The 23,122-nt window shown below is 27.5% G+C and overlaps 2 protein-coding genes across 5 annotated transcripts in view; one reads left to right on the forward strand and one right to left on the reverse strand.

The window, feature by feature from the left end:
- LOC107449808 (general transcription and DNA repair factor IIH helicase subunit Xpd) overlaps positions 1-23,122 on the reverse strand; it is a 363,770-nt gene that overhangs the window by 17,879 nt on the left and 322,769 nt on the right. The window contains exons 1-12 of one of the 3 annotated variants that reach the window (XM_071178667.1): positions 14,101-14,322; positions 10,785-10,884; positions 10,555-10,632; positions 8,669-8,731; positions 8,398-8,511; positions 7,094-7,210; positions 6,969-7,022; positions 6,032-6,094; positions 3,829-3,956; positions 2,864-2,956; positions 2,675-2,784; positions 1,605-1,628 (exon numbers count right to left, since the gene is read on the reverse strand). In XM_071178667.1, coding sequence (XP_071034768.1) covers positions 1,605-1,628; positions 2,675-2,784; positions 2,864-2,956; positions 3,829-3,956; positions 6,032-6,094; positions 6,969-7,022; positions 7,094-7,210; positions 8,398-8,511; positions 8,669-8,731; positions 10,555-10,632; positions 10,785-10,884; positions 14,101-14,105 — 949 coding nt within the window. In that variant the 5' untranslated portion in view covers positions 14,106-14,322. Of the gene's footprint in view, positions 1-1,604; positions 1,629-2,674; positions 2,785-2,863; positions 2,961-3,828; positions 3,957-6,031; positions 6,095-6,968; positions 7,023-7,093; positions 7,211-8,397; positions 8,512-8,668; positions 8,732-10,554; positions 10,633-10,784; positions 10,885-14,100; positions 14,323-23,122 lie in introns of those variants that run through there. The other 2 variants (XM_043048316.2, XM_071178668.1) reach the window with 2 other exon arrangements.
- On the forward strand, positions 14,483-22,135 carry LOC107449815 (reduction of Rh1). 2 transcript variants are annotated; one of them, XM_016065475.2, is made up of 4 exons: positions 14,483-14,642; positions 17,730-17,892; positions 18,615-18,671; positions 22,039-22,135. In XM_016065475.2, exons 2-4 carry the CDS (start codon positions 17,739-17,741, stop codon positions 22,050-22,052), a joined length of 225 nt encoding a protein of 74 aa, XP_015920961.1. In that variant the 5' UTR covers positions 14,483-14,642; positions 17,730-17,738; the 3' UTR covers positions 22,053-22,135. The 2 variants fall into 2 exon arrangements, with proteins under 2 accessions (XP_015920961.1, XP_071034770.1); XM_071178669.1 differs by lacking the exon at positions 14,483-14,642 and adding an exon at positions 16,190-16,196.

Genomic DNA, 23,122 nt, shown 5'->3' on the forward strand with positions numbered 1-23,122 from the left:
AAAATATGGCATTTGTAGTAAAATAGCAAACACATTTATGATATATTCAATAAATTGAGGTAATGATTTTTAAATAAAGAGGCCATTAAAAAATAAATTAACGAAATCCCTTTAATTAGAAAAAAAATTTATAAACTTCTAACATCCCAGTGTCTAAAACTGCCTTGAGGATGGAATTATAAAATACAACTTTAAATTTTTTTGAATAAACTTTTTTCACTTGCTTGTGTTCAAAGGCAAAAATACAACTAATAACTTACATGCAGGATATTTCAGAATTTGACCAACAAACTTAGAGGGGATAGATAAAAGACATCAATAGGCTAAAAATTTATAATAAAACATGAGGACACAAGTAATGCTGAAAATTGCAAAAAAGAAAAATAAATAAAATATACTGGTTTGACAATGGGAAATATCTACAAAAATGCTAAAAACTTGATAACTGCAAAAATATTTGACTAATCATTCCCAAAGTTGTTCGAAGTGGTGTCAATTGATGTCCTTGCTCAATATAAAATGATGTAAAAATAAATCCAGAACGTTCTCAAAGATGACAGATTTGCTTTTGATACTAGCCAAAGCAATAACAAACATTACCAGATTGAGAGTTTGCTTTTTTTTGCAATTTTTTCTGCCTCGATGTGATTTGGCAACCCTATTCTCTAAAGTAAGTTCTAACTTTTTTTGATACTTTTTATCCTTCCTCTAAATTAGGCAGTTGAATTTTTGAACACTATGTATTATATAGATTGATAACTCCTAATCAATTTAAAACCTTCTTTATTCTTGGTTTAACATAAGTGTTGCTGATTGGGCCACGATGGCTCAGGGAATAGAGCGTTTGCCTTCCAATGAGGCAAAACGAGTTCGTATCCCAGTCGATACGAATTCTGCATCCGGCTTGCATCGACCACAGAGCTGACGTGAAATATCCTCAGTGGTAGGCAGATCATGGGTGGAGTCCCCTTGTCTTCAGGCTAACCGTGGGGGGCTCTCGTGGTATCCATGTAACGTAAATGCGGGTTAGCTCCATCAAAAAGTCATCCACAAAGGCAAATTTTTCCCAATACTCGATCCAGGAGTTCCCTTGTCTTCTGGATTGGGTTCAAAATTACAAGGCTACGGAGTTGAACATTTGTAGTTGTAAACTCATAAAATCGGGTCGGCTGTTCAACGACGGTTATAAAAGTGTTGCTGATTGGGCCGGATAGCCTGGTTGGTAGTGTACTGGGCCCATGTCCAAGAGTTTGTGTGTTCGATCCCAGCCGGCGGAAGACTCCCCGTGCAGTAAATGGTAACTGATGCACATTAAATCTATCGAGTTTCCATAACAAATCAATACCTCTGGGGGTACTGCTCCAGGAGTTTGCTTGTCTTCTGGATTGGCTAAAAATTACAAGGCTATGGAGTTGAACATTAGTTGTTGTAAACCCAAAAATTGGGGCGGCTGTTCAACGACGGATATAAAAGTGTTTCTGATTAAAAATTACTGAGTACTAAAGATCATTATATAAATTCAATAATTTTTCTTTTTTTAAAAGAAAAAAAAAACATTTTTAATGCAGTTGATTATTTAGAATTGCAAAAAAAGCACAACTTACCATTCAATACTTCATCGGGTAAAACTGAAACACAAAAAATAAATAAAAATTTTAAATTAAGTTTAAGAAGAAAGAATTTCCATAATATAAAATACATTTGTAAAGCTAAGTTGATAATGGTGAATTGATAAAAGATAGGTGACATTTCAGTGAATTGAGTAAATTATATGATTTCTAAACTTCTTGCCTGCAAAGTTCATAAATCTATCACACTACACTTATTTGAACTATCCAAGTCTCAGAATTGGCATTTTAGAATGCTGCTTTGGCGAGATAGATTGCGTATATTAAATTCTGCATTTTAGATAGGTCAATTGTCAAAGATAAAAAAGGAGAAATGTTAACGTAACTTTAATAACATTTTAACAAATAAATTAAAAACATCTAGGATTTAGGATTAAATTCAAACACGTAGAATAAAAGAATCTACATAAAGCAAAGCGTGAAAGAGAAAAATAACAAACTTTTACGATGGTAGATTGGTATATATACATTTCATTCAATTGAAATTTAGTTCAGTTCATTATACTTCAGAAAGAAGATTACAAAAATACATTGATGATACATAGAAGTTTACAGGTTCGCCAGGTCACTAACTTTGATACTTGAACCTAGTATGTTGTTTACACCACAGTGCCAAAGTCTCAGTTTTGTTCCAATCAATGTCACTTAGACATTCACTAAGCTTTTTATTTATCAAATATGAAATAAATAGATAAAAAGCAAAAATAATAAAATAAAAAATTACTTGTGATGAGATAAATGAGAGATAAAGTTTCAATTTTAACACATTTACTATATAATTGAAGTAGAATTATTTTCTATGTTAAAAAGAAAAAGGAAAGGAAAAGAGTGTGAAATTTGTTTGCTATTTGTATATTATTCTACTATTGATGCAAAAAATTTGCAATTAGGATACTTAAAAAATTTGCAATTAGGTAACACTTTATGTTAAATTTAATTCTAATAAACTTCTTAAATAATTATTAAAACCTTATTATTTCTAAACTATATTATTTTAAAATAAATTGGGTAAACATTGATAAACTAGACTAACTAAAATTTTATACCAGGATTAGAAAGGATAATGTCTGTATCACGAGCAATGCCGGCATCTTTCAAACCTTCAACCATTCGACTATATTCTTCTTTCAATTTTTTGGCATCAGTTTCTTTAAGTCTAAAAAGGTACAAAAACAATAAATTTTTCAACATTCAAATCGATAATTCAATAATGGAAGAAAAAAAAAGTTATTTACTTATTAACTGTTTTTTCTAACATGTTGATACCAGTTTGACTTCTTTCAATAGTTCGCCGGGTTATATCTACACTCATAGAAGCGATACATACACTGTCTGCAATAAAATATAACTATTATTGTAGTGTATGTTTGCATTAACAGGACGCTATGCTAGGAGAGAAACTTTTCATAACAAATTCTGTTTCCTTTTCATTGGTATTATAAAATTTAAAGTTCAGAGATGAGAAAGTTCAGGAAAACGTAGAGTAAACCATTAAGTTTCAATTGCTTGAAATTTTTTCAAAATACAAACAAATAATTGTAAGATTCCAGCACAATCCGATGATTTGTGAATCTGATAATTCATGAAAATTTGCTTACATTTTGATATTTTTCAAGATCAAACTTTACAGTTTACTCTAGGTTTACCTGAACTCATATTTCTGTACTTTAAGTTTTAAATTACTTATGTAAGTGAAAGAGAATTAGCCATGAAGAATTTCTCCTATTGTATAGGGTTCTCCTAAGAATCCTATTCAAAAAGAAAAGAAGAAAAGGGATTCTATATACTCCATGTTAACCTACAAAGAACGATAAGAATGCAATTTCTTTATTTATTAAATAATTAGTTAATAACATTGAATATTTTTGTTTCCTTTTTTTTTTTATTGGAATATGCGAATTAAATTATTGAACTTAGTTACCAAATTTTAAGGTTGTAAGTATTTTTAAAACCGTCTAAAAGTTTGTTTTTTAAAATAAAGTTTATAAATAACATATATATTATTATATTACTACCTTAAAATTTAAAATTTGGTAACTAGGTTCAATAGATCACATTAGTTTAGAAAGAACAGGGGGTCTGATATCACACTCCTTGTATTAAAAAGTATAATTTTCGGTAGGTTAACATGGAAAAAATAGAATTCCTTTTCTGTTAGAGAATAACCCTCAACTTTGACTTAAAACCAAAATTTTTAGACTTGCCAATATTATGCGCTTCATCGAAAACCACAACAGATGACTTGGAAATTTCTTTAGAAACGAGATCAGCAATTTTAGGATCCAATAAGTAGTGGTAACTGTATACTACAATTGTTGCAGTTGTTATCTAAAAAATGAAATGTAAAATTTGAATTTATTTTTAAATTTTCAAAATAAAGTTCAGCTGGTTAAATATAAAATTATAGATGTATTCCACAGAACGATTTGATGTATTTAAAAGAAATGATGCATTAAACTCAGAACAAATTAGCCAACAGTTTAATATGTTGATCATATAATTTGGAATGATAATAAACATCTCAGGCTTTTAAAACAAAACCTTAAAATAAACTTTTAAATGCATTATTTAAATTAAATAGAAGTAATAGGGAAAAAAACAAAAGATGATAGCAGAAATGCTTTGTTATGGAAGTTAACAGGAAATCAGACATTAGACTAGATAAAAATATCAGATCTAGAAACCAGCTAGATCTAAAAATATAAAAAGGCTACAAAGATATACTTAATTTGATGAACTTCTGTGATCAAATACAATTTGTTCAGAACCAATAAAACACTTAGACTTAATTAACAATACAATATGCATGCAGCAACTAACTCATATACAAATAATAATATAAAACAATGAGATGAATGACGAATTCATTAAATAGATTATTGTTTGTCATCCTAATGTTGTGGAATCAAAGATAAAAGTATATATACAGCAATCAACTCATGTACAAATAGTAATGTAAAGCCGTGAGTAGAACGACTAATTCAGCTGCTCAAATTGCTCCAAAACTAAATTTCTGTTCCAAAATACCATTTTTTTTCTCAAAATTGCTCCAAACTGCTCCAGACTTTATTAACATTAGTTGAGCAAAAAGTGGGACTTTGGTATCATTTTTTGCTAAATTTGTGTTCAATAATCAGTTTTGTTTGTCCAAACCAGCAAGCAATTTTGGTTTTTCAATTCCAATTTTTATTATTTAAGAGAATTTTTCCTCTTATCGCATTGAACACACTAAAGAGTTAATATTATACTAAATTAACAAAGTACACTTGCTATAATAAGAACATATTAAATATTGGAATTGGATATGCCAAGTTGAAAGGTCTGATAAAAAATCTAAATAATAGGATTAATAATAGGAAATATATTGTGTCTAAAATTAATACCTTAAAAATATTTGACTTGCGCGTGTTGTAATAATATTGTATTGAAAATATTTAAATTCGAAAAAACTAGTAAAAGTAGCCAAAGAAAATAATTGTAAAACAGAACATTACAATGGAATTGTGTGAAAAGTGGTTTTCTAAAGAGAATGAGCAATGTTACAATTTTGAAGAAATATTTTATTTTGTTACAACACAGACCAAAACATAAAATTGAAAACTTTAAAAAAAAGGGGGGGGGAAACAAAGCAGCTCATCATCCCTTAATATATTGGGAACAGCATTGCATCAATAAATGCCTCAGCTCATTATTTATATAAGAAGGCGTGACTCTATTGCGTAGCACATTACAATGTTAAACACATTTTTTAAAATCCACCATCTATGTAAACTACCATTTATATTTGGTTATAAATAATTGCTGTACAGCTATTCTTACATGTCAATGCCAATTACCAGTCCAAGGAACCGTTGACAATTATTTTAAAGTGACTACCATTAAAACCATACCATAAAGTGGACTACCATTAATTTCATGCTCTGCATTAATACAGATTTGATCCAGTAGTTTCTTCTAGAACAAGAGTCCAGCATTTGGACTCTTCTTCAGAAATTGATGGCATAGCAGCAGTCAATGCAGTTTAAAATTATTGTAAATCTTTATGAGTTTCTGAACTTCATTAGGCTGCCTGTCTTAGGCTGATGGAAATCAATTGTGCTCAAGTCTGATGTAGGATTTTTAAAAAAATCATTAAAACAATAGCATAATGTAAAATTAGAATAAAAGCGCAATATTGACAAAAATAAGGGAATAATGAAATTATTTGTCACTCAAAAACAGACTTTTAGAAAAATATAGACATTGTTTTTACTGATTTACACAAAATATTAAAATAAAGATACACAATTGAAAAAATTAAGTCAAAATTGGAAAAAGAACATTGAATTTTCTAATCAAAAAGTTGGCGTCAAAATTAAGTAAACAGATTAAATTTCATTAATGCACATAGAAAATGTACTTACTGCATGACGAGCTAAGAAATATGGACACCAGCCGTGTTTTCTCCCATACTCTTTTAAATCATCCTGAAAAATAAAAGTACAGAAACTAAGAATTTAGACAAGTACTTAAATTTGCAATACTGTATTGTGTATTTTTACAGAAACACAACTTAAAATTCAATGACATGCTTAAGACACGTTATTTAAATGGTCAAAAGCACTCAAAAGAAGAAGAAAAAACTGGATTTCCTCTGATTTTTTCCAGACTAATTTATCAAATTGCCCTGATTTTTCTAATAGCGTAAATTTTATTAATTTTTCAGTTAAGTCACAACTTAAAATTTGTGAATTTAAATTTATAAAAAAATATGTATGCTTGTAATTAGAGCTAAAAATAACGTTTTTTAAAAATAATAATTATTATTACAAGACAAATTGTATGAAAGATATTAGATTAAACTTTCAGGTACCTAAACTAAATTCATTTCCCCACGCTCTTTTTGGTATTTTGATTAAATTCCCTGGCAATTCCCTGATTTTTCCAGATGGATAAAAATACCTGATTTGTGCTTGTTCTTCCTGATATCCCTATTCTTTGTTTATAAAAAATTACTTGAAAATATTTTTTTTTAAAAATTAAATTAAATTTAATAAATTTTTTTCTATAAAATGCTAAAAACAATTTTTAGAGTTTATTGAAATATTCCTGTCCATTGAAACCCATTATGTTCAAATAAAATACTGATTTTTTTTTCATCACAAATTTCATACATTTCTGTCAAAACAAAGCCTCACATCTTTCTTGAAGGATGAATTTTCACTAAATTATTGACAAAAAAAAATAAATAAAAATATTTTGGTAATTTTTAGATTATGATAGTCAGAATCTATAATAAAAAGTATGAATGTAGAAAATATTATTCCAAAATAGTAAGCTTTCTAAATAATTTCATATTACCAAATCATAGACACCAACAGGTAGTGGGAACTCTTTTCCGTGTTTTTCAAATGCCTATGATAAAGTTTTAAAATTAGTTTATAATTATTAAAAATAATTTAGCACACATAAAAAAAAATCCTTACTTCAAAATAAGCACAGATATCAACATTTGGATCAACAGCTGCCATAGATCTCTTGTGAGATGCAGTAAGAGCAAAGCATTTACCATCAACAATTCTACCATCTTTCTCCTTGCTTACCTATTATAATTAAACGCTATAAAGATTAGCAATCACAGCAATTTAATTAAAATAAGGTAAATTACTACATTTTATTTTCAAAAAAATTTTAAAAAACTCAATGCATTTTTAACATTTTATGAACAAGAAAAAGCTAAGCAACTATTTTAAATGGTTTTAATAACATATTTATGTAAATGTTTTTTCTACATGAAACTAATTTTTCATGCATTTATAAAATTAGAGAACTAAATATAATAATAACAGAACCATAATAACAAATAATTAAACATTTTCTTAAAAATGAATCTAAAGTATCATAATGTTTTACATTTTTGTGTAAGAACTTTTTACTTGAAATTGCAAAGCTTTAAAAATAAAAACACAAATGACAGTCACTAAGCCATATAATGATAAACTATGTTTTTTCTTTTTTTTTTAAAATTGAAAGATGGCATTTTCACATCAAACTGTTTCTTAGTATAATTTCCAGAAAGGTATTTCGAAAGTTTCCCAAATTTCCACAAGACATCACTTTGTTGACATCTTATTCCCTAATTAGCTCAACTGTGATTAAGTTTATTTTAAGATATTGTGGCATTTTTCATCAAAAGCCCCATCCAGGACAAATTTAAAATGCTGCACATTATTACATTGTCCCAAGTCTTTCAATAACATTATTATTGTTTATAAAAGTCCTTACAAATAAAGTAAACCCTTACTCAAGCCCTTAAACTCTACATTACATTTTGATAAATTCCAGCAATTAAACTGACAGCAAACACTCAGATGAAAACTACATATTTTGGACACTTTATACATTTCTCACTTTTTTTCCGTGATTCACACAGAATGAAATTCTTTTTTCATTATAGCAAAATCATGTTTTTAAAATAATTATCATAATTATCTTGTAGCTTTTTGCATTCTACAACAAAATTACTATTCAAGTCATTCATAATGTTCGATTTTTAGGACAGCATTCATTCTAAATAAACAAATAAACAACTTAGGGAGAAGAACAAACATAAAATTTGAACATTTAAACAAACATAAAATTCTTACTAAAAATAAACATTAAAAAAAAAAACTTTATCATGAGGAATATCAGATTTACTGAAAATATAAGAACTTAAACCTTTAATTTATATGTGTAGAAAAAATCAGCTAGCCTCTAAGAGTTAGTATAGCATAATTAAAACTATTACCTGTGGATGACAACATAAGTTTTTTCTGGAGCTCAAGCATAAACCTAAAATTTTATTTTCTTGTCCAGTTTCTTTCTCAATATATGCTACAAGACGTCGTAATTCTTGCAAAACCTTAAAAAAGATATATATATAAATAAAAATTTAATACATAAGTAGGTTTTACATTCGGAAATTAAATTTAAATATAAATTATTACTCTATATAATACATCTAAGCACATATTGAATAAGCTTATTTAGAGTACTGATTATTACTTAATACTATTTACCTTTTCAATTTCCGGAATAGTTCTAGAACAATATACAAGTTTTGATACTTCAGCTGGGTGTGCCTACATGAAAATAAGAAAGAAAATTAATATACAGTACAGAACCCGTTATCCGGAAATCAGAAAACCGGAACGAAATTCGATAAATTTTCCCGCCATTTTTAAAAAAAAAAAAAAAATTTCCTTATAAGACTTTAAGATGTTCACCTTACCATCATTTTGGAAATAATCATTAGTGTATTACTTCCTCGTTTTTTCTTCTTTTTAAGATTATTTCCAAAAAAAAATTTTTTTTAGTTGGGTTTAACAATAAAAAAACGGCTTTTTGTAGCAATTCCGAAAACCGGAAAAATCAGTTATCCGGAATAGCGATGGTCCCGATCATTCCAGACAATCGGTTCCCTACTGTATATAAATTTTTTAATTTGACAGAAAAGCACATTTAGAGATCTCAAAAGATTTATTTTCTACCACAAACAAAGTATGTAATGTAACACTTTAGTATTCAGGATAATTTACTCATCAAAAATTCAAAAGTGAAAAGTAAGCATAAAGCATAATTCCTGTTAAATAGTACATAATGAAAGATAACATAGTTATAAAATGAAAAATATGTTTGTATATTAATATTTATTTTGTTTTTCTTAGTTTTTACAACTATCTGTACTGAAACTGAACTTTTTCTAATTATATTCATAAGTGCTTAATGAGCAAATTTACAAGTCCAAAATATTTTCTACCTAGAATATGTATCAAAATATTTTCAATGCAAAATATGCGATTGGAATAAAGAAATTAATGGAATGATGGAATAGAAACACTTAATGCAATAGTTACAAGAATTGTGTAACTAAAAAAATCATAAGAATGGTGATTTTATAACAAGTATTTTTCTGTGAAGCACAATAGAAATACTTGAGCAAAACTGATGCAGCATTTATAACACATAAACTGTTATTCAGAATAATAAGTTATAGTTATTAATTAGTTATTGATATTTTTTGTACAACAGTTATCTTTGTTAAAAGAATTTCAAAAATTCATTTATTTTATTCATAACTATGAAAAATTTATGACTCATTTTCAAAAATTGTCTTCTCACCAAACATTTAAGATTGTGCTGTAATTCGTTATCAGATACCATGAAATTTCCGTTGTTTGAAGTAGGAAATAAAAGGTGTTACAAAGAAAAAGTTATTAAAAACATTTAAAAGATTAAAATTATTAAAAGAAATAAAAATTTAAATTAACTTTAAAATATTAAAATAAGAAGAACAGAAAAAATTTTCTAAAAAAAAATCTATTTATACTGCTAGCAAGTGAAATCATAAACATTTTACAGTAGAAGTAAATAACTTAATTCTACAAACAACAATTCTTCATAAATCAGACTAGCTTTGTGAGTGCAAACAATGAAATCAGCAGTTAAGATATTTCTATATTTAAGCAAGAACTATAAACTTTTTACATTTTTTGTTTAATTATTTGCTAAGAGATTAAAATTTAAAAAACTAAGCAAATAAAAATTTATTAATTTGCTTATCGCTAGTTCTGATGTCGTAGAACATTTCTTTTTTTTCCGTAAACTATAAACACTTAAGTGCATATTCTGTATTTCTCTAAAAAAAATTTTAAAGCATTTCAAGATTGACCTGTTCCAGAGAAATATTGCCTTATTTAGTAGGTAAGTTTGAAGATAAATGATCTATATAACAATAAATTCCATAAAACACATTTCCACAGCATTCAAGGTTTTGCACTACAAACATCTCCTACTGTATAGCATTTTTCTAAAATGTAACAATTAAATAAAAAATGTAACAAGTAGTAACATTTTTAATTTTTAAGATAGTATCTAATGTTATATGCATATATATCTATATTACCTTATGATAAGCAACTATGAGAGAAAGCAATGAGAGTGTCTTTCCTGTACCTGAAGGCATTTCTAACAAACCATGTCCCTAGAAAAAATATTTATAAATTAGAGTGAGATGTTAGAAAAACTGTTGATAAAGATTTCTCAATTAAAACTACACCCTTAATAAAACTGATTCACAGAGAAATCTCAAGCTCAGTTAAGATGTAAAAAGGTGAAATGAAGTATGAAACTTACCTTAGCATCTAAACTTCTTTTTAACTCAAGCATGTAAGAATACTGTTCGGGATAAATAAAGTCATAAGGAAAATAAACTAAAAGACCATCAATGTTGATCCTAAAAAAAACATTATAACAATAAAAATATGCATTGCCTCATCTATTTTATACAATGAAATATAACGATCACTGAGTGGGTATGTTTCTAAAACAGTGAAGGGATTTTAAATGCTCACAATTTCAAAATTTCATACCCTGGTCCGGTGGGGTAAAGTGGGTAAAAAATAGAGCTTTTTTTAAATAAGGCTCTAAAACAAAACCATTGAATTATTTTGATTTATTTTATATACATTGGATTCACATAGATTAAATATAAAGCATAACTTATCTATTTTGTTAGTTTATTTTCTTACAATAATGCATTCAAAGGAATATCTTTTGATGTACCCACTTCAGCCAAGAGTGGGCATAGTTTTAAAATTAGTATATATTTCACTAAAAAACTTATGTGAATATTGTCTCAGAAATAAAAATGCTCTAAAAATAAATTCATCATGATAATATTTTTAAAAAAATAAATGCTGAATTTTTTTTAGTATTACCTATTAAATTAAAGCATTAATGACCATAGCTATCAAAATTAGGTTTCACATTGGATGCAGTATATTTTGCTGAACTCTACATAATTTCATCAAAAAGCAAGAAAACTGTATTAGTTTGAAATATGAATGTAAACATAAATAATGTCTATAATATCAATTTAACGTGCTCTGTGATATTGGATTTTTAAATCGCGTGAATATAAATCTCCATATGTGATTGTTTGATTTTAAAATCACTCAAATGCATTGCGATCTGCTTCTAGAATCAGAGGATTCAAATTGCGATGTTTGATTTTTAAATTGAATGAACACTCTTGTTAGTATTAAAAAACTATCTACAAAATTTAAAAATTTTCGTCGCTGAATGCTTATATTGTTCGTTTACCAGGAGTTGGCACTTGACTCCGCCTTCATCACGTGGTATCCGATGATAGTATTTCGCTATTTTTCGGAGAAGGCTGTGAACAATCCTGAAACAGGTTGTTGTTTGGCGATCGTATGTCAAAAATATTTATTTTGCAATTTTTATGTGCATTTTTTAACATTAAATATTTCATAAATTTAATGACATTTCTTTCTTTTGAGTGAAAAATCTGTCCTTTTTGAGACATTTTGCTGTAATATATTTAATTAGCTAGAGTAACAAAAGATATAATAGCAGATGATAAAGCGAAGTAAGTGACTAAAAAAGAATTTACTGCTTACGTTTGGCGAGCAGTAAGGGGTGTCACAATTTCAAGCGCGGGGACGTTTTTCCCTATAGTCCCCGTCCTTAAATGAACTCTTCGTCCGAGGTGAAGCCAAGTGCCAACTCCTGATGAACGAACTATATCTATATTATCTAACTGACATGAATGGGGCTTATTCGATTTTGATCGCTGGTCGATATTCATATGAAACTATTAGTGGGGGCTTAATCTAATAGTTTGGTATTTAATAATGAGGTCAATCAATAGATATTAAAGAAAACTAAATGTTATATTTTTGACAATTCTTCAATAGATCGCTTTACAAATAGACGCATTGCCTGGTTTTAAAATTAAAGTTAAACAAAACTCAACCAAAACATGGGATGACTGCCAGAACATAAGAAAAACATGGAATCTTGAAAATTGGTTTTATAAGGCATAATAGTAAATAAAACCTACAACAGTAACACCATGAATTATACGTAATTTAGTTCTCCAATTTATTATTCTGAAAAGATTTTGCCTTTTCAGGAAGCAATCCACACTTTTCATAAATATAGATTCTGCACAACAAATTACGACAATCAACCTATAAAGCATATTCGAACTTGCATGTGGAATGCTGTTCAAAAGTTCAAAATCTCTCCACAGTTGCTATATATTTTTTTTTTAGTTCTCAAGACTAAATATTAGTTGACAAGGCATAGTTTCCCTCGGCCTATAATATTCAACCACACAATTTAAATAAGAGCAATTAAGTACATTTTTTATTTAATCGAAGTCAAATAAAAATTTATTAAAAAGATTTTTATAAGGTAAAAAATGCGTCAAGTTATAAATGACATAGTTCAGTGGCTGCTATTCTATTTTAGAGGTAGACCTCAAGAGAATCTATCGCATTATTCAAAAGTTCTACTGAGACAAAGCCACAATTTTACAAATATATAATGCCCCTTTAACGATTGTTAAACTTTTCCAGAAGATATAATTTGAATAAAAATTTATTCTTAAAATTCATCAGATGCTGTAAAAATAGTAACAAAACCATCCAATCTTGTTTAAAAAATCAATTTCTTTCCTTACGGAAAAATACAAGTTCATACATGAGTGTTGCATGCTTCTTGTTACTCATTGAGATCACAGTTAAATGAAAAATATTCTAAACAAACATTTCAAATGTATCTTAACATTAGGTACTTAATTTAATCTGATTAAAGTATGAATATTTAATGAGTATGTACAGGTGGAACATCAAAACTTATGTAGCACTTGTATTATTATTTCCAGAAATAGATTAATCTTCTTGTTTTAACTTACAGGAATATTAAAGTAGATTTCTATTCCTCAATTAAATTATTAACGGGTTATAACAAAGGGAAAAATACAACAACAAAAAAGCTGGAAAAGAAAAACTAAAAAACAGTTTTTTTTTAAATAGATTTAGGTATATTCTGTTAGGCTAAATAAGATTGCCAAGGCGTTAAAGTCAACTTGGAAATTAGTTTTAAAAATATAAAGTGGCTACCGATCATCTCCTTTAAATTTGTTTTCATTTGTGATCCGTTGGCAATTAATTTGGTGCAGATTCGTCCATCTACACGCTAGTTTATTTGAACTACAAGTTTCAAAGTTAGATTCCTGAGTCTTTTTTAGATGAACAAATTTTAATAATTGAATTAATCAACTCATCATGCATAATGGTAGCTATGATTTATTTACTTACAATAACTATTTTTTGATAACTGCTGAATTGTTGATACCAAATTAAGTTTTAAAAAATTTTAAAGCTAATTTATAAACTTTTACGAGTTAAAAAGAGCTTATTTTTACATAACAGCATATATTAATCACAGTTTTTATTTGCATTTATTTTTAAATTATTTTAATTTTTGATACTTTAATTGCTAAAATTATTTCTATAGGTTTGCAACTGTAAAATTAATTGTTTAAAAAAAATTATTATTATTATCTATTAAAACAAAATATGGTAGTTTTAAATAACTTTATTCATTCAGCATTCATAAGACACTTGAATTTATTTACTTCATTTTAGAGCAGAATTGTCAAGGTAATATAATTTATAAATATATATATAAATTATAATGCATTTAGGCACTGCTTTGAAAGAGTTTTTCAAACTATTATGAACCTTAATCGCTTAGAATTTGAAAAATTTCCACACAAAAACACAAATAACATTCAAATCGGCAACATAATGTTTGTTGTTTGTTCTGGTTACAATATGTGTTTCCGGTTGCCTATTTTTACCTAATTCAGAATTCAAATACATATTCGGGAATTCGGAGTAACTGATTGGCGAAATAAAATTAACCACGAAAAACTAACCAATCAAGGTTTAGTTCCTGTCTCTAAATTCGCATATGCGATTTTTTTGCTTTTAGTAAGAATAGCCCTTTCAATAACACTTAAATTTGAATGGCGAATCTCGTTCGTTCGGTAAGATTAACGTTCATTCAGTATCCAGTAATAAAATAAGCAGCCGGAAGTGTTTTTCCAATAGAAATACACGACTGAAAATATCTCGATAAAGTAATTGTGCTTGTTTCTGCAGTAAGAAAGTAAAAGTAAGTAATAGTTTAAAATCAAATTTAAGTAACTTTGCTTTTTTCAACTCCCATTTATAACTGAAATGTATGAGCTAGCAGTTATTTCCTAATAACTCTTACTGAATCCTATAGGTAACCTTGAGTGTCCTTAAAAACTTAATTATTGTATCATTTTATATTAATCTATAAAACAATTTACAGTAGCTTTGCAAAATTGATGTTACACACATTATTTTGCATTTTTTTTTTAATATAAAAGTAATATAGTGTGAAATGTAGAAACTATCTTAGTAAGTGAGACTGTCATAAAAATCTGTCGCAAATTTTTAAGCCAGAGTTTCACTACGTCAATTCATTAAGAAATTTTTTTTTCTTCATAATATTGTCTTTCTTTTATAAACGATTCTTGTACCTATGTGCTACTAGGGTCCTCGATAATTAAGCCAAGTGTCCTCTAAACATTCTTAAAAACACTTCAGTTATTCCTTTGGGTGAATTATTTATGAATCTAACATCCATGTTGTGATAAAAAAGACCACAATAAAAGCTCATCTTTTTTGTATTATTCTTTCATTCAAAGTCAATAATATTCACTTAATTGACTGGATTTTGCTATGAACTATAGTTATTCATGTCAGGATGAAGTTCAGGGTGTACTTCAGACTCTAAAAAGTATAACCTTATTTACAGCTGCAGTATTCGTACACGAAAAATGCAGTACTTACTTAATATGATCCGACATTTGAGAGAAAGAAAAAGAATTCTGTCATGGCTTTCATTGAAAAAATTTTATAAAGAAATCAAGCCAATCGATGAAGAAAATAAATTTCTAGAAGAGGTAATTTGGACAGATGAACCTTGACCAGAGTTTAAAAATAGGTTCATGACCTTGCTGCTACAATACCATAGAAATTTAAAAAGACTTTCTACTGGAAATATTGTGCAGCTGCCCATGGCAAGGGTATGGTGGATGGAATTAATGGTAAGGCAAAATGCTTGGTATGAAACGCTGTTAGGTCAAAAAAAATCTACAGCTCCAATTGTGCAGTCTGCAGATGATTTTGTAAATGTTGTAAAAAAGCTATGTCATCTACTACAGTGATGTTATTTTTAGATAAAAATTTTAACAGAGATTATAATATGTGGACCAACGCAAGACTTATACCAGGAATTTCTAAAATGTATGGAATACATATTCACCTTCTTCTGGTTTAAAATTGCTGTAGCGCCACTAGAAGGGGTTCTTAATACCAGGGCAATTAACACCACAAAAAATATTGGAGGATATTGGGTTGTTGTGAAATATGATAATAGTTCATAGTTACGCAAGTGCTTGGAAATGATATCAAAATTTTTGCCATGGTAAAGCCTGGAAAATATTGGAAAAGGTCTTAACGGGAAGATAAAGTGTTTTACAACATGAGGAAGTTGTTAAAGCTATTCAGCCACCTACAGTTATAAATGCTCGTTGAGTTTTTGATTTTCCGATTTTTAGAGAAATCTAAGCTATGCACAGAACATGAAAACAAGTGCTAATATTTTATCTAATATTAAAAGAGAAAGAAAGTAAAATTGAAGCAGTTTCTTTTTTGCCCTAAAAATTTATGGGAAAATTAAAAATTATCATGTTTTTGTGTTATGCTCGGGACAACCAATTTTTGCTCAAATAAATTGTTCTTTTATTCATAATTTTAGTACAATTTTTAAATTTTTATTTCATTTTTAAATATGAGCATTATATAGATGTGTTTTAAAAAAAGAAGAAAATTGAAATGCTGTAATATTTTTTCTGCTAAGGAAATGTAAATATGATGATTATAACAAGAAAACATAAAAAGTACCAATTGATTCCATATTAAAAATTTAAATATAACTATTATTGTATCTCATTTTTTAAGATTTAGCCTATGTACTTTATTATTGAATAAATAAAAAATATATTTACAAGTAAGATAAAAATTGATGTTTGGAGTGTTTACAGTGGAGAGTAGCCTGATAATTGACGGCACAAGCTATAACTAAAAGGACAATGGAAGTCTAAAGCTAAATGTCATGAGAAATAAAATTTTGTGGGCAATGTTTGCGTGAAGCTAACCAACTTCAGCTCTGTGTTGCAGGATTGGCTACAAACATAAAAAGCTCTCTAGGGTCGCTAAACAATATGTGTATTGTGTTAATTATATTTATTAATCCTGTGGCAAAAATTTTTCAGGCTTTCTGCGACAAATTTCCTCAACACTAATATTTTGCTTTACGATACTTTTAATTATAACAATTACTAATTTAAAGTAACAGAACCATTGCGTTTACAGAAGAAAGTATAGAATAAAAATTTATAACAAAAATATTAATTGTAAAAGTAAGTTTTTTTTAATTCTAATATTATAGGCGATATTTTCACATTATGTTCCTGGAAAAATACATTGATTATTTTCTATTTCGAATTTTATAAATCATCACACAAATTAAAATTCGTGCAAAAATTTTAAAATCGGTACAGTGACTCCCAAAATAAAGATCAGTGACAAAATCACTCTAATAGGACTCTTTAAAAAAGAGATACTAAAATAAGTATATGAAAAACATGGTGTTCCAAAATGAAAGAAACATCACTTCTACTTTCGTGATTTCTGAATTTTTGTTTAATTTTATATTATAATTTGAAATTCTAGCTAAAGACAGTTATTATCGATTTTTTTAAAATCTCAAATGAGAATTGAAAAATCATGATTATTTCTTTCCTCTCTGATGGGCAAGAAAGGCATATTTGAAAAAAAAAGTTCTGCAGAAGAAGAAAAAACATTTTTTTGAAAAATTACGCAGAGAGGAAAAACAAAATTTTTCCAATCCCAAATGAAAAAAATTTCTGCAAAAACTGTGTAACATTCTGCGGCAATGTTGTTGTGTCACCGCAATTCTGCCACTGGGTTTTTTAAAATGTTTTGAATGTTCTAAAATTCGTTACTTTTAACTGTACCAAAATTTCAGTTACCAGCTATGCCAATTTGCATAAACAGTTAACATCTGCATACTATTTCAATTTCTGCTACCTGTTAAGCTAGTGCAATTTTGACTTGATCTTTATAATTTTTTTTTTCCTTTTAGTTCAACATAATGGAAAGAAAGCAAATGAAATGGCCTGTTACATTTGCTGCCCAGATTCAACAATTTCCATACAAATGGTTCTGGAATAACTTCTGGCTTCCAAGATTCGTTGTTGGGGCTATGGCTGTCACATTCCCTTTTTTCTTGTTCATCCACAAGTCAGGTAGTTTCATCAAAAAAATAATCTTCGAATATTAAAACTATACTAGAAACTTTTCTGAAACACTTTATTTGTTTTAAATATTTAGTTTTTTTTTTCTAATCTTCAGTATTACCAGGTTGTGTTTCGAGGAATTTAAATGTATACAGCTCTTTTTAAACTTATATTTCTTTCAGTCGAATATGCCTTATTTTTTGACCTTTCATCCTTTGGCTAAATAAGTTTTTCTTGTTTATTTATTAATTATCTAGTAAGGATATTTCCTTTATAACCATATTACCTTTGCTTTTACTATATTTCCTTTAATATTTTTATTTAACCTAGATTCCTTAATGATTCTTTTAGTGCCATAGTATAAGTTGACTACATCATATAATGAAGAAAAAAAAATTGATATTTTAACCTTACACATCTTCATTATTGAATAAGTTTTTTATTTTCTTTTATTTTACTATCAAATAGGGATGTAGCTAATAGTGATTTGGCTGAATACTGAATATTTGCCAATTTTTGGGGAGGTGGGCTGAAAAAATTGGCCAAACCAGCAATTTTATTTCATTAAATTGCGTATTTAGTTACATTTCCCACTAATAGGTGGAAAAACCTTATTCTAGTCTGAATTTTTTTTTTCTTCTTTTTTTATTCAAGTTCATAACATTTAACAATCGTTGAAAGTTAATTATAATTCTTTGCTTTTTTAAGTAAATGTTTTATTTTATTTTCAGTTAATACACCAGAAAATAAAGCTATATGGGCCGAAAAACATAAGAAAGAACGTCAATGTAAGTACTTGTATCTATTGCTATTACTAAATCTGTTTAAAGTTGCATGTATCAAATGAACAAGTTCTAGGTTATGTTCTGCTATAGGCTATGACCTGACTTTTTTTTTTTTTTTTTTTACTTTTGTTTAAATATTTTTTAATAATTGTTGTGATAGCATTTTTAAAAAATCTTGAGATATTTTATAATATGAATGTAATAAAATTAATTTAATAAATATTTTAAGATAATTTATTAAACTTTTAACATTTCCTGTTAAAATAGAAATAATGCAAAGAGAAACTACGGACAATGATAAAATTTCGATTTTTAATACTGTGACCCATACTGTGTTATTGTACAATTCCTAGTCCAACAAAAAGCAGACAAAGCTGTTTAGAGTCCACCCTTTTGGTTAATATATATAGTTGCTGCTATTTTCTTATCAATTATGTAAAAAAATGTGCTGTAATGTTTCTTATTAGTTAATAAAAATTTAAAAACTTTAACTCTTAACTTAGAGCAGTTTTACAAAATTCCATTATAAAATAAATTTTAAATATATTGTAATGTATGTCCACATTTGGTAAACATTTGATATAATTTTTGATGTAAAATTCAAGTAGTAGAGATGTAAAAGAAATAATAAGTTTCGAGTTTAGTAGAGGTTTTAAATATTGTCTATTATTCTTATAATTGCAATGAGTATGTAAAACTAAAGCCATGAATAATACTTTTAACTCAAAATAAACCTCTGAATGGGATTAACAGTTCATACTATAAGAATGAATGTAAGTAAAATTTTTAAGAATGACAGTTCAAAATGATAAATATCTTGTTACTTTTGGGGGGGAAATATCAAGAAAGCTAGTAAAAGTAATCAGGGGAAAGAGAAAGTGCTTTGAGAAAGAATACATTTAGTATACCATACAGATTAATTTATTATTGATGTCATAAGTATTGGCTTTTTTTTTTCTACCTTGCCAGACAACTACCGAGAATATAAATTAAGAAGTTTGTGTCATGTTTTATTCATTGAAAAAATATACAAAATGTATTGAGTTTATTGTGTTGCATACTATTAAAGGCTATAGTAGTTTTTTTTATGGAATTACAAAATTATTTAACCCTTAAAATGTTGACATTTCCTGATAAGATAGAAATAATCAAATGATAACTATGGACAGTGATAAAAATTATGGTTTTTAATACTGTGCCCCATCCTGATTTATTGTACAGTTCTTTCTCAAACAAGCAGATCGGTTTAGGGTCTGCCTTTTTCGTTAATACATATATCATTGTTGATATTTCTCATTTATTATTCTAATATCACCTGATGTTTATTTTATTCAACCCCTAAAATTATATGTAGTGTAAGAAAGGTACATAGTTTTAACAATCAAGTTACCTCACATACTGAAACAATAAAAAAAAAAACTATGAAATAATTTTTTTGAAAAATGTGAAGTTATTGGGAGAATTCAAAAATTGTAAAGAACTTTAAAATTAAGGAACTTTTTTGAAGAAAAAAAAGATAATTGCAAGTTTTTAATCAAGAATTGCATTGGTATTAGATAACCCACACAACAGATTAGAAATCCCACAAAACTAAGAGAATATAATAGAATCATAATCATTAGATCATTAATTATGCTTCATTAGTTAACTTTCTGCTAAAATTATGTTACGACTAAGATTGAAATTATGAAACATAGAGGCACACTGACATAAAGTTAAATAGTACATGTACGCTGTATAAAATAAAGTTAAAATGATATGAAAAAGCTTAAATAGTAAGTTACATACAATTGTTTCTTTATTGTAATAGAGCACTCATTGTTGAAAGCAGAATAAAGCAAAGAAACTTAGAATTGCAATAGAATTAAAAACTAATTGCAACAAATAATCAATGAATAATAAAGTTGTATTAAAAGTTTGAGGGAAACTAGATAGGTCCCTATGGTTTGGAGATAAGAGAAAAATGTGTTTAAGAAAGGTGGAATAAAGACCTAAGATACAAACAAGATGGGGTTTAGAAATTTGAAAATAATAATATATAGAAAATACAAAATAGCTGGGGAAAATGAGTAAAAACATCTTTAATTAAATCATAAGCATTCTTTTATTCAGTGTTTAAACACAATTAAAGATATTGCATTATAGTACTGTAATGATTGTAAGTGTTATAATTTGAATGTTTCCTTGAGTTTTACTTTTGTGTGTCAGTAACAAAGTTAGCCCTTTATTTGGATAGTAAACAACAGCGTTGGCATGATTTAAATCAACTGAGATTTTTTTTTTTTTAAAGAAAATCATTGATTTACACCAATCAATATTTTTTTTAAATGAATCAATAAGTCGAAACTTTATAAATATATTCTTTAGTCTGTGATTCCTTTAAAGTCGGATTTTATTGATGATAAAGGTTTAATCCAAAAAAAAATAATGAGAGAGTAAATTATTATATAGACTGATAAATAAAGTTAAAGAAAGTGAATAAGAGTAATATTAAATTGGTAAATTGTAATTTTCCATTTGCTGTATGTAAAATAATTTTCTGGTAATAATCATGGGGGCACGACAGCCTTTTGCTTCTTTAGAAGAGTTTCCCAGTCCATTTAGTTTTGTGTTTATTTGAATACTTCAACAGCTTTTGAAACTTATTAAATATGTAGTTAGTGTTTACCAATATAAAAGAAAGACTTCTGCTGAGAGAAACCTACATTTTTTTGTATTTTTAGGATGTTTAAATTGAATGAAAATAACCATGATTTTATTTATTCAGTGATTAACTTATAATAATTAAATAATTTTTAAATTATTTTAGTTTGCAATATTACTTCCTTTAACTATAATTTTTTTTAAATGATATTAAGTACTGTTTCTACATTTTATCAGGAGATTTAGCTAATCTCCTGATAAAATGTCTGATATAAAATATATAGTAAATGATATATAATATATATATCATTTACTATATATATTACTGATATAAAATATATAGTAAATATTAAAAAAAATAATTATAATATCTGATTTAAATAATTTTAAAAAAATTATGAATTTTACCAACTCTGGTATACAGTGACCTCTTGTTGTATAGCAACAGTCAAGAAACACTAAATTAGTAGAACAAGTTAATAAAGATCATTATTTAACATAGTGTTTAAAATGTGTTTTCAAACATGTTGTAAAATTTATAATCAAATTATGATAAATCTGTTGCTTTTCAATCCTGCATCGTGATTACGCAGTGTGTTAAAAAGGAGTGTGGATCGAATCATAAAAGCTTTTAGAGTAAACTTCAACAGCTTTATAAGTATTTTGTAATTATATTCTATTTTTTCTGTGATATTTATCTGTATATTTTTTTCTTTCTTTTTTTCAGATCACTTTCATTGAATGTTTCTGTCAAACCAGTTTAGTATCTGTAATAATGTATCTGTCACCTAAGTTGATTAAAAATTATTAATGAACTAGTAAAATGTGTTAATTTTCTACTCACACACAAAAGGTTTGGGTGAAATGATGGCATATCCTATTTTACTTTATCTCAAAATAGCCTGTTTTGCCCTAATTACAATCATGCGAAACAACTTGGTCTAACTAACAAATTGCATTAAATATGTATCTATTCTTTGATACAACTTTTTGAAAAATCTAATGAATCTTAGGTGATTATCTGTGTGTAAGTGAGACGACTCTGCAAGCAGGATTAAATGGGAAAATAAATACTATCTTAACATAAAAATAAATCATGCTCTGCCTACATCAGTGACATGCAGGTAGCAGCACTCTATATACAAGATCACCAAAAACTTCATTTTATCCACTTTTTTTCTAAATATTTTATTTAAGCAAGCAAATCTTATATTATCTTCAATTTTTGTAAAAATTGTGTCATTGAAACAATTTAAATTGATCTCTACTTAATATGCATATACTTCCTAAATATTATATAGTGAATTCTCTATCTCTTACGTACACTTTTCCTATACTTTCCTCTAATCTATAACATTTAATGTATAATGAAGTACATTACATTCCTTGCGGTATGAGTTTCACACTATCAGTAATCCCTATGTTGCTCAAAAGTGTTCTTTAGCTTTTTTTAGTGTTTTGGGGGGTCGCTGGAACAAAAGCAGTCTCTTTGACATTATCTCATAAAAAAAAATCCCCTGGGTAGAGTCTAAGAATCTTGGTAATCACCTAAGGGTTAAATCACTGTCATCTGCATACCCAACCTGTCAGTGTGAGGGTCTGTATTTTAACTAATCATGCATTCCACATCATTCAGGGCATCTATATTCAAGCTTTATGGCAAAATTGCCAATGAGCAGTGGTGCAACTCGTATGGTCAGAGGCAAAGTAAGGAGCTGAATCGTGACTGACCTAGTGTACGTCAAAAAGAGCTTCTTAAGCTAAACAGGAACAGTTTGAGGAAGTTCGTTGGTCTTTGTTGATTGTTGGTT

Source organism: Parasteatoda tepidariorum, chromosome 3 (genome assembly GCF_043381705.1).
Source record: "Parasteatoda tepidariorum isolate YZ-2023 chromosome 3, CAS_Ptep_4.0, whole genome shotgun sequence".
In the NCBI taxonomy this organism is placed as follows: Eukaryota; Metazoa; Arthropoda; class Arachnida; order Araneae; family Theridiidae; genus Parasteatoda; species Parasteatoda tepidariorum.

Bases quoted from the DNA above. Each gene is read 5' to 3' on its own strand.
- LOC107449815 (XM_016065475.2), top strand. From the start codon at position 17,739: ATGGAAAGAAAGCAAATGAAATGGCCTGTTACATTTGCTGCCCAGATT. The intron at 17,893-18,614 runs GTAGTTTCATCA...TTTTATTTTCAG, and splicing joins CTTGTTCATCCACAAGTCAG to TTAATACACCAGAAAATAAA.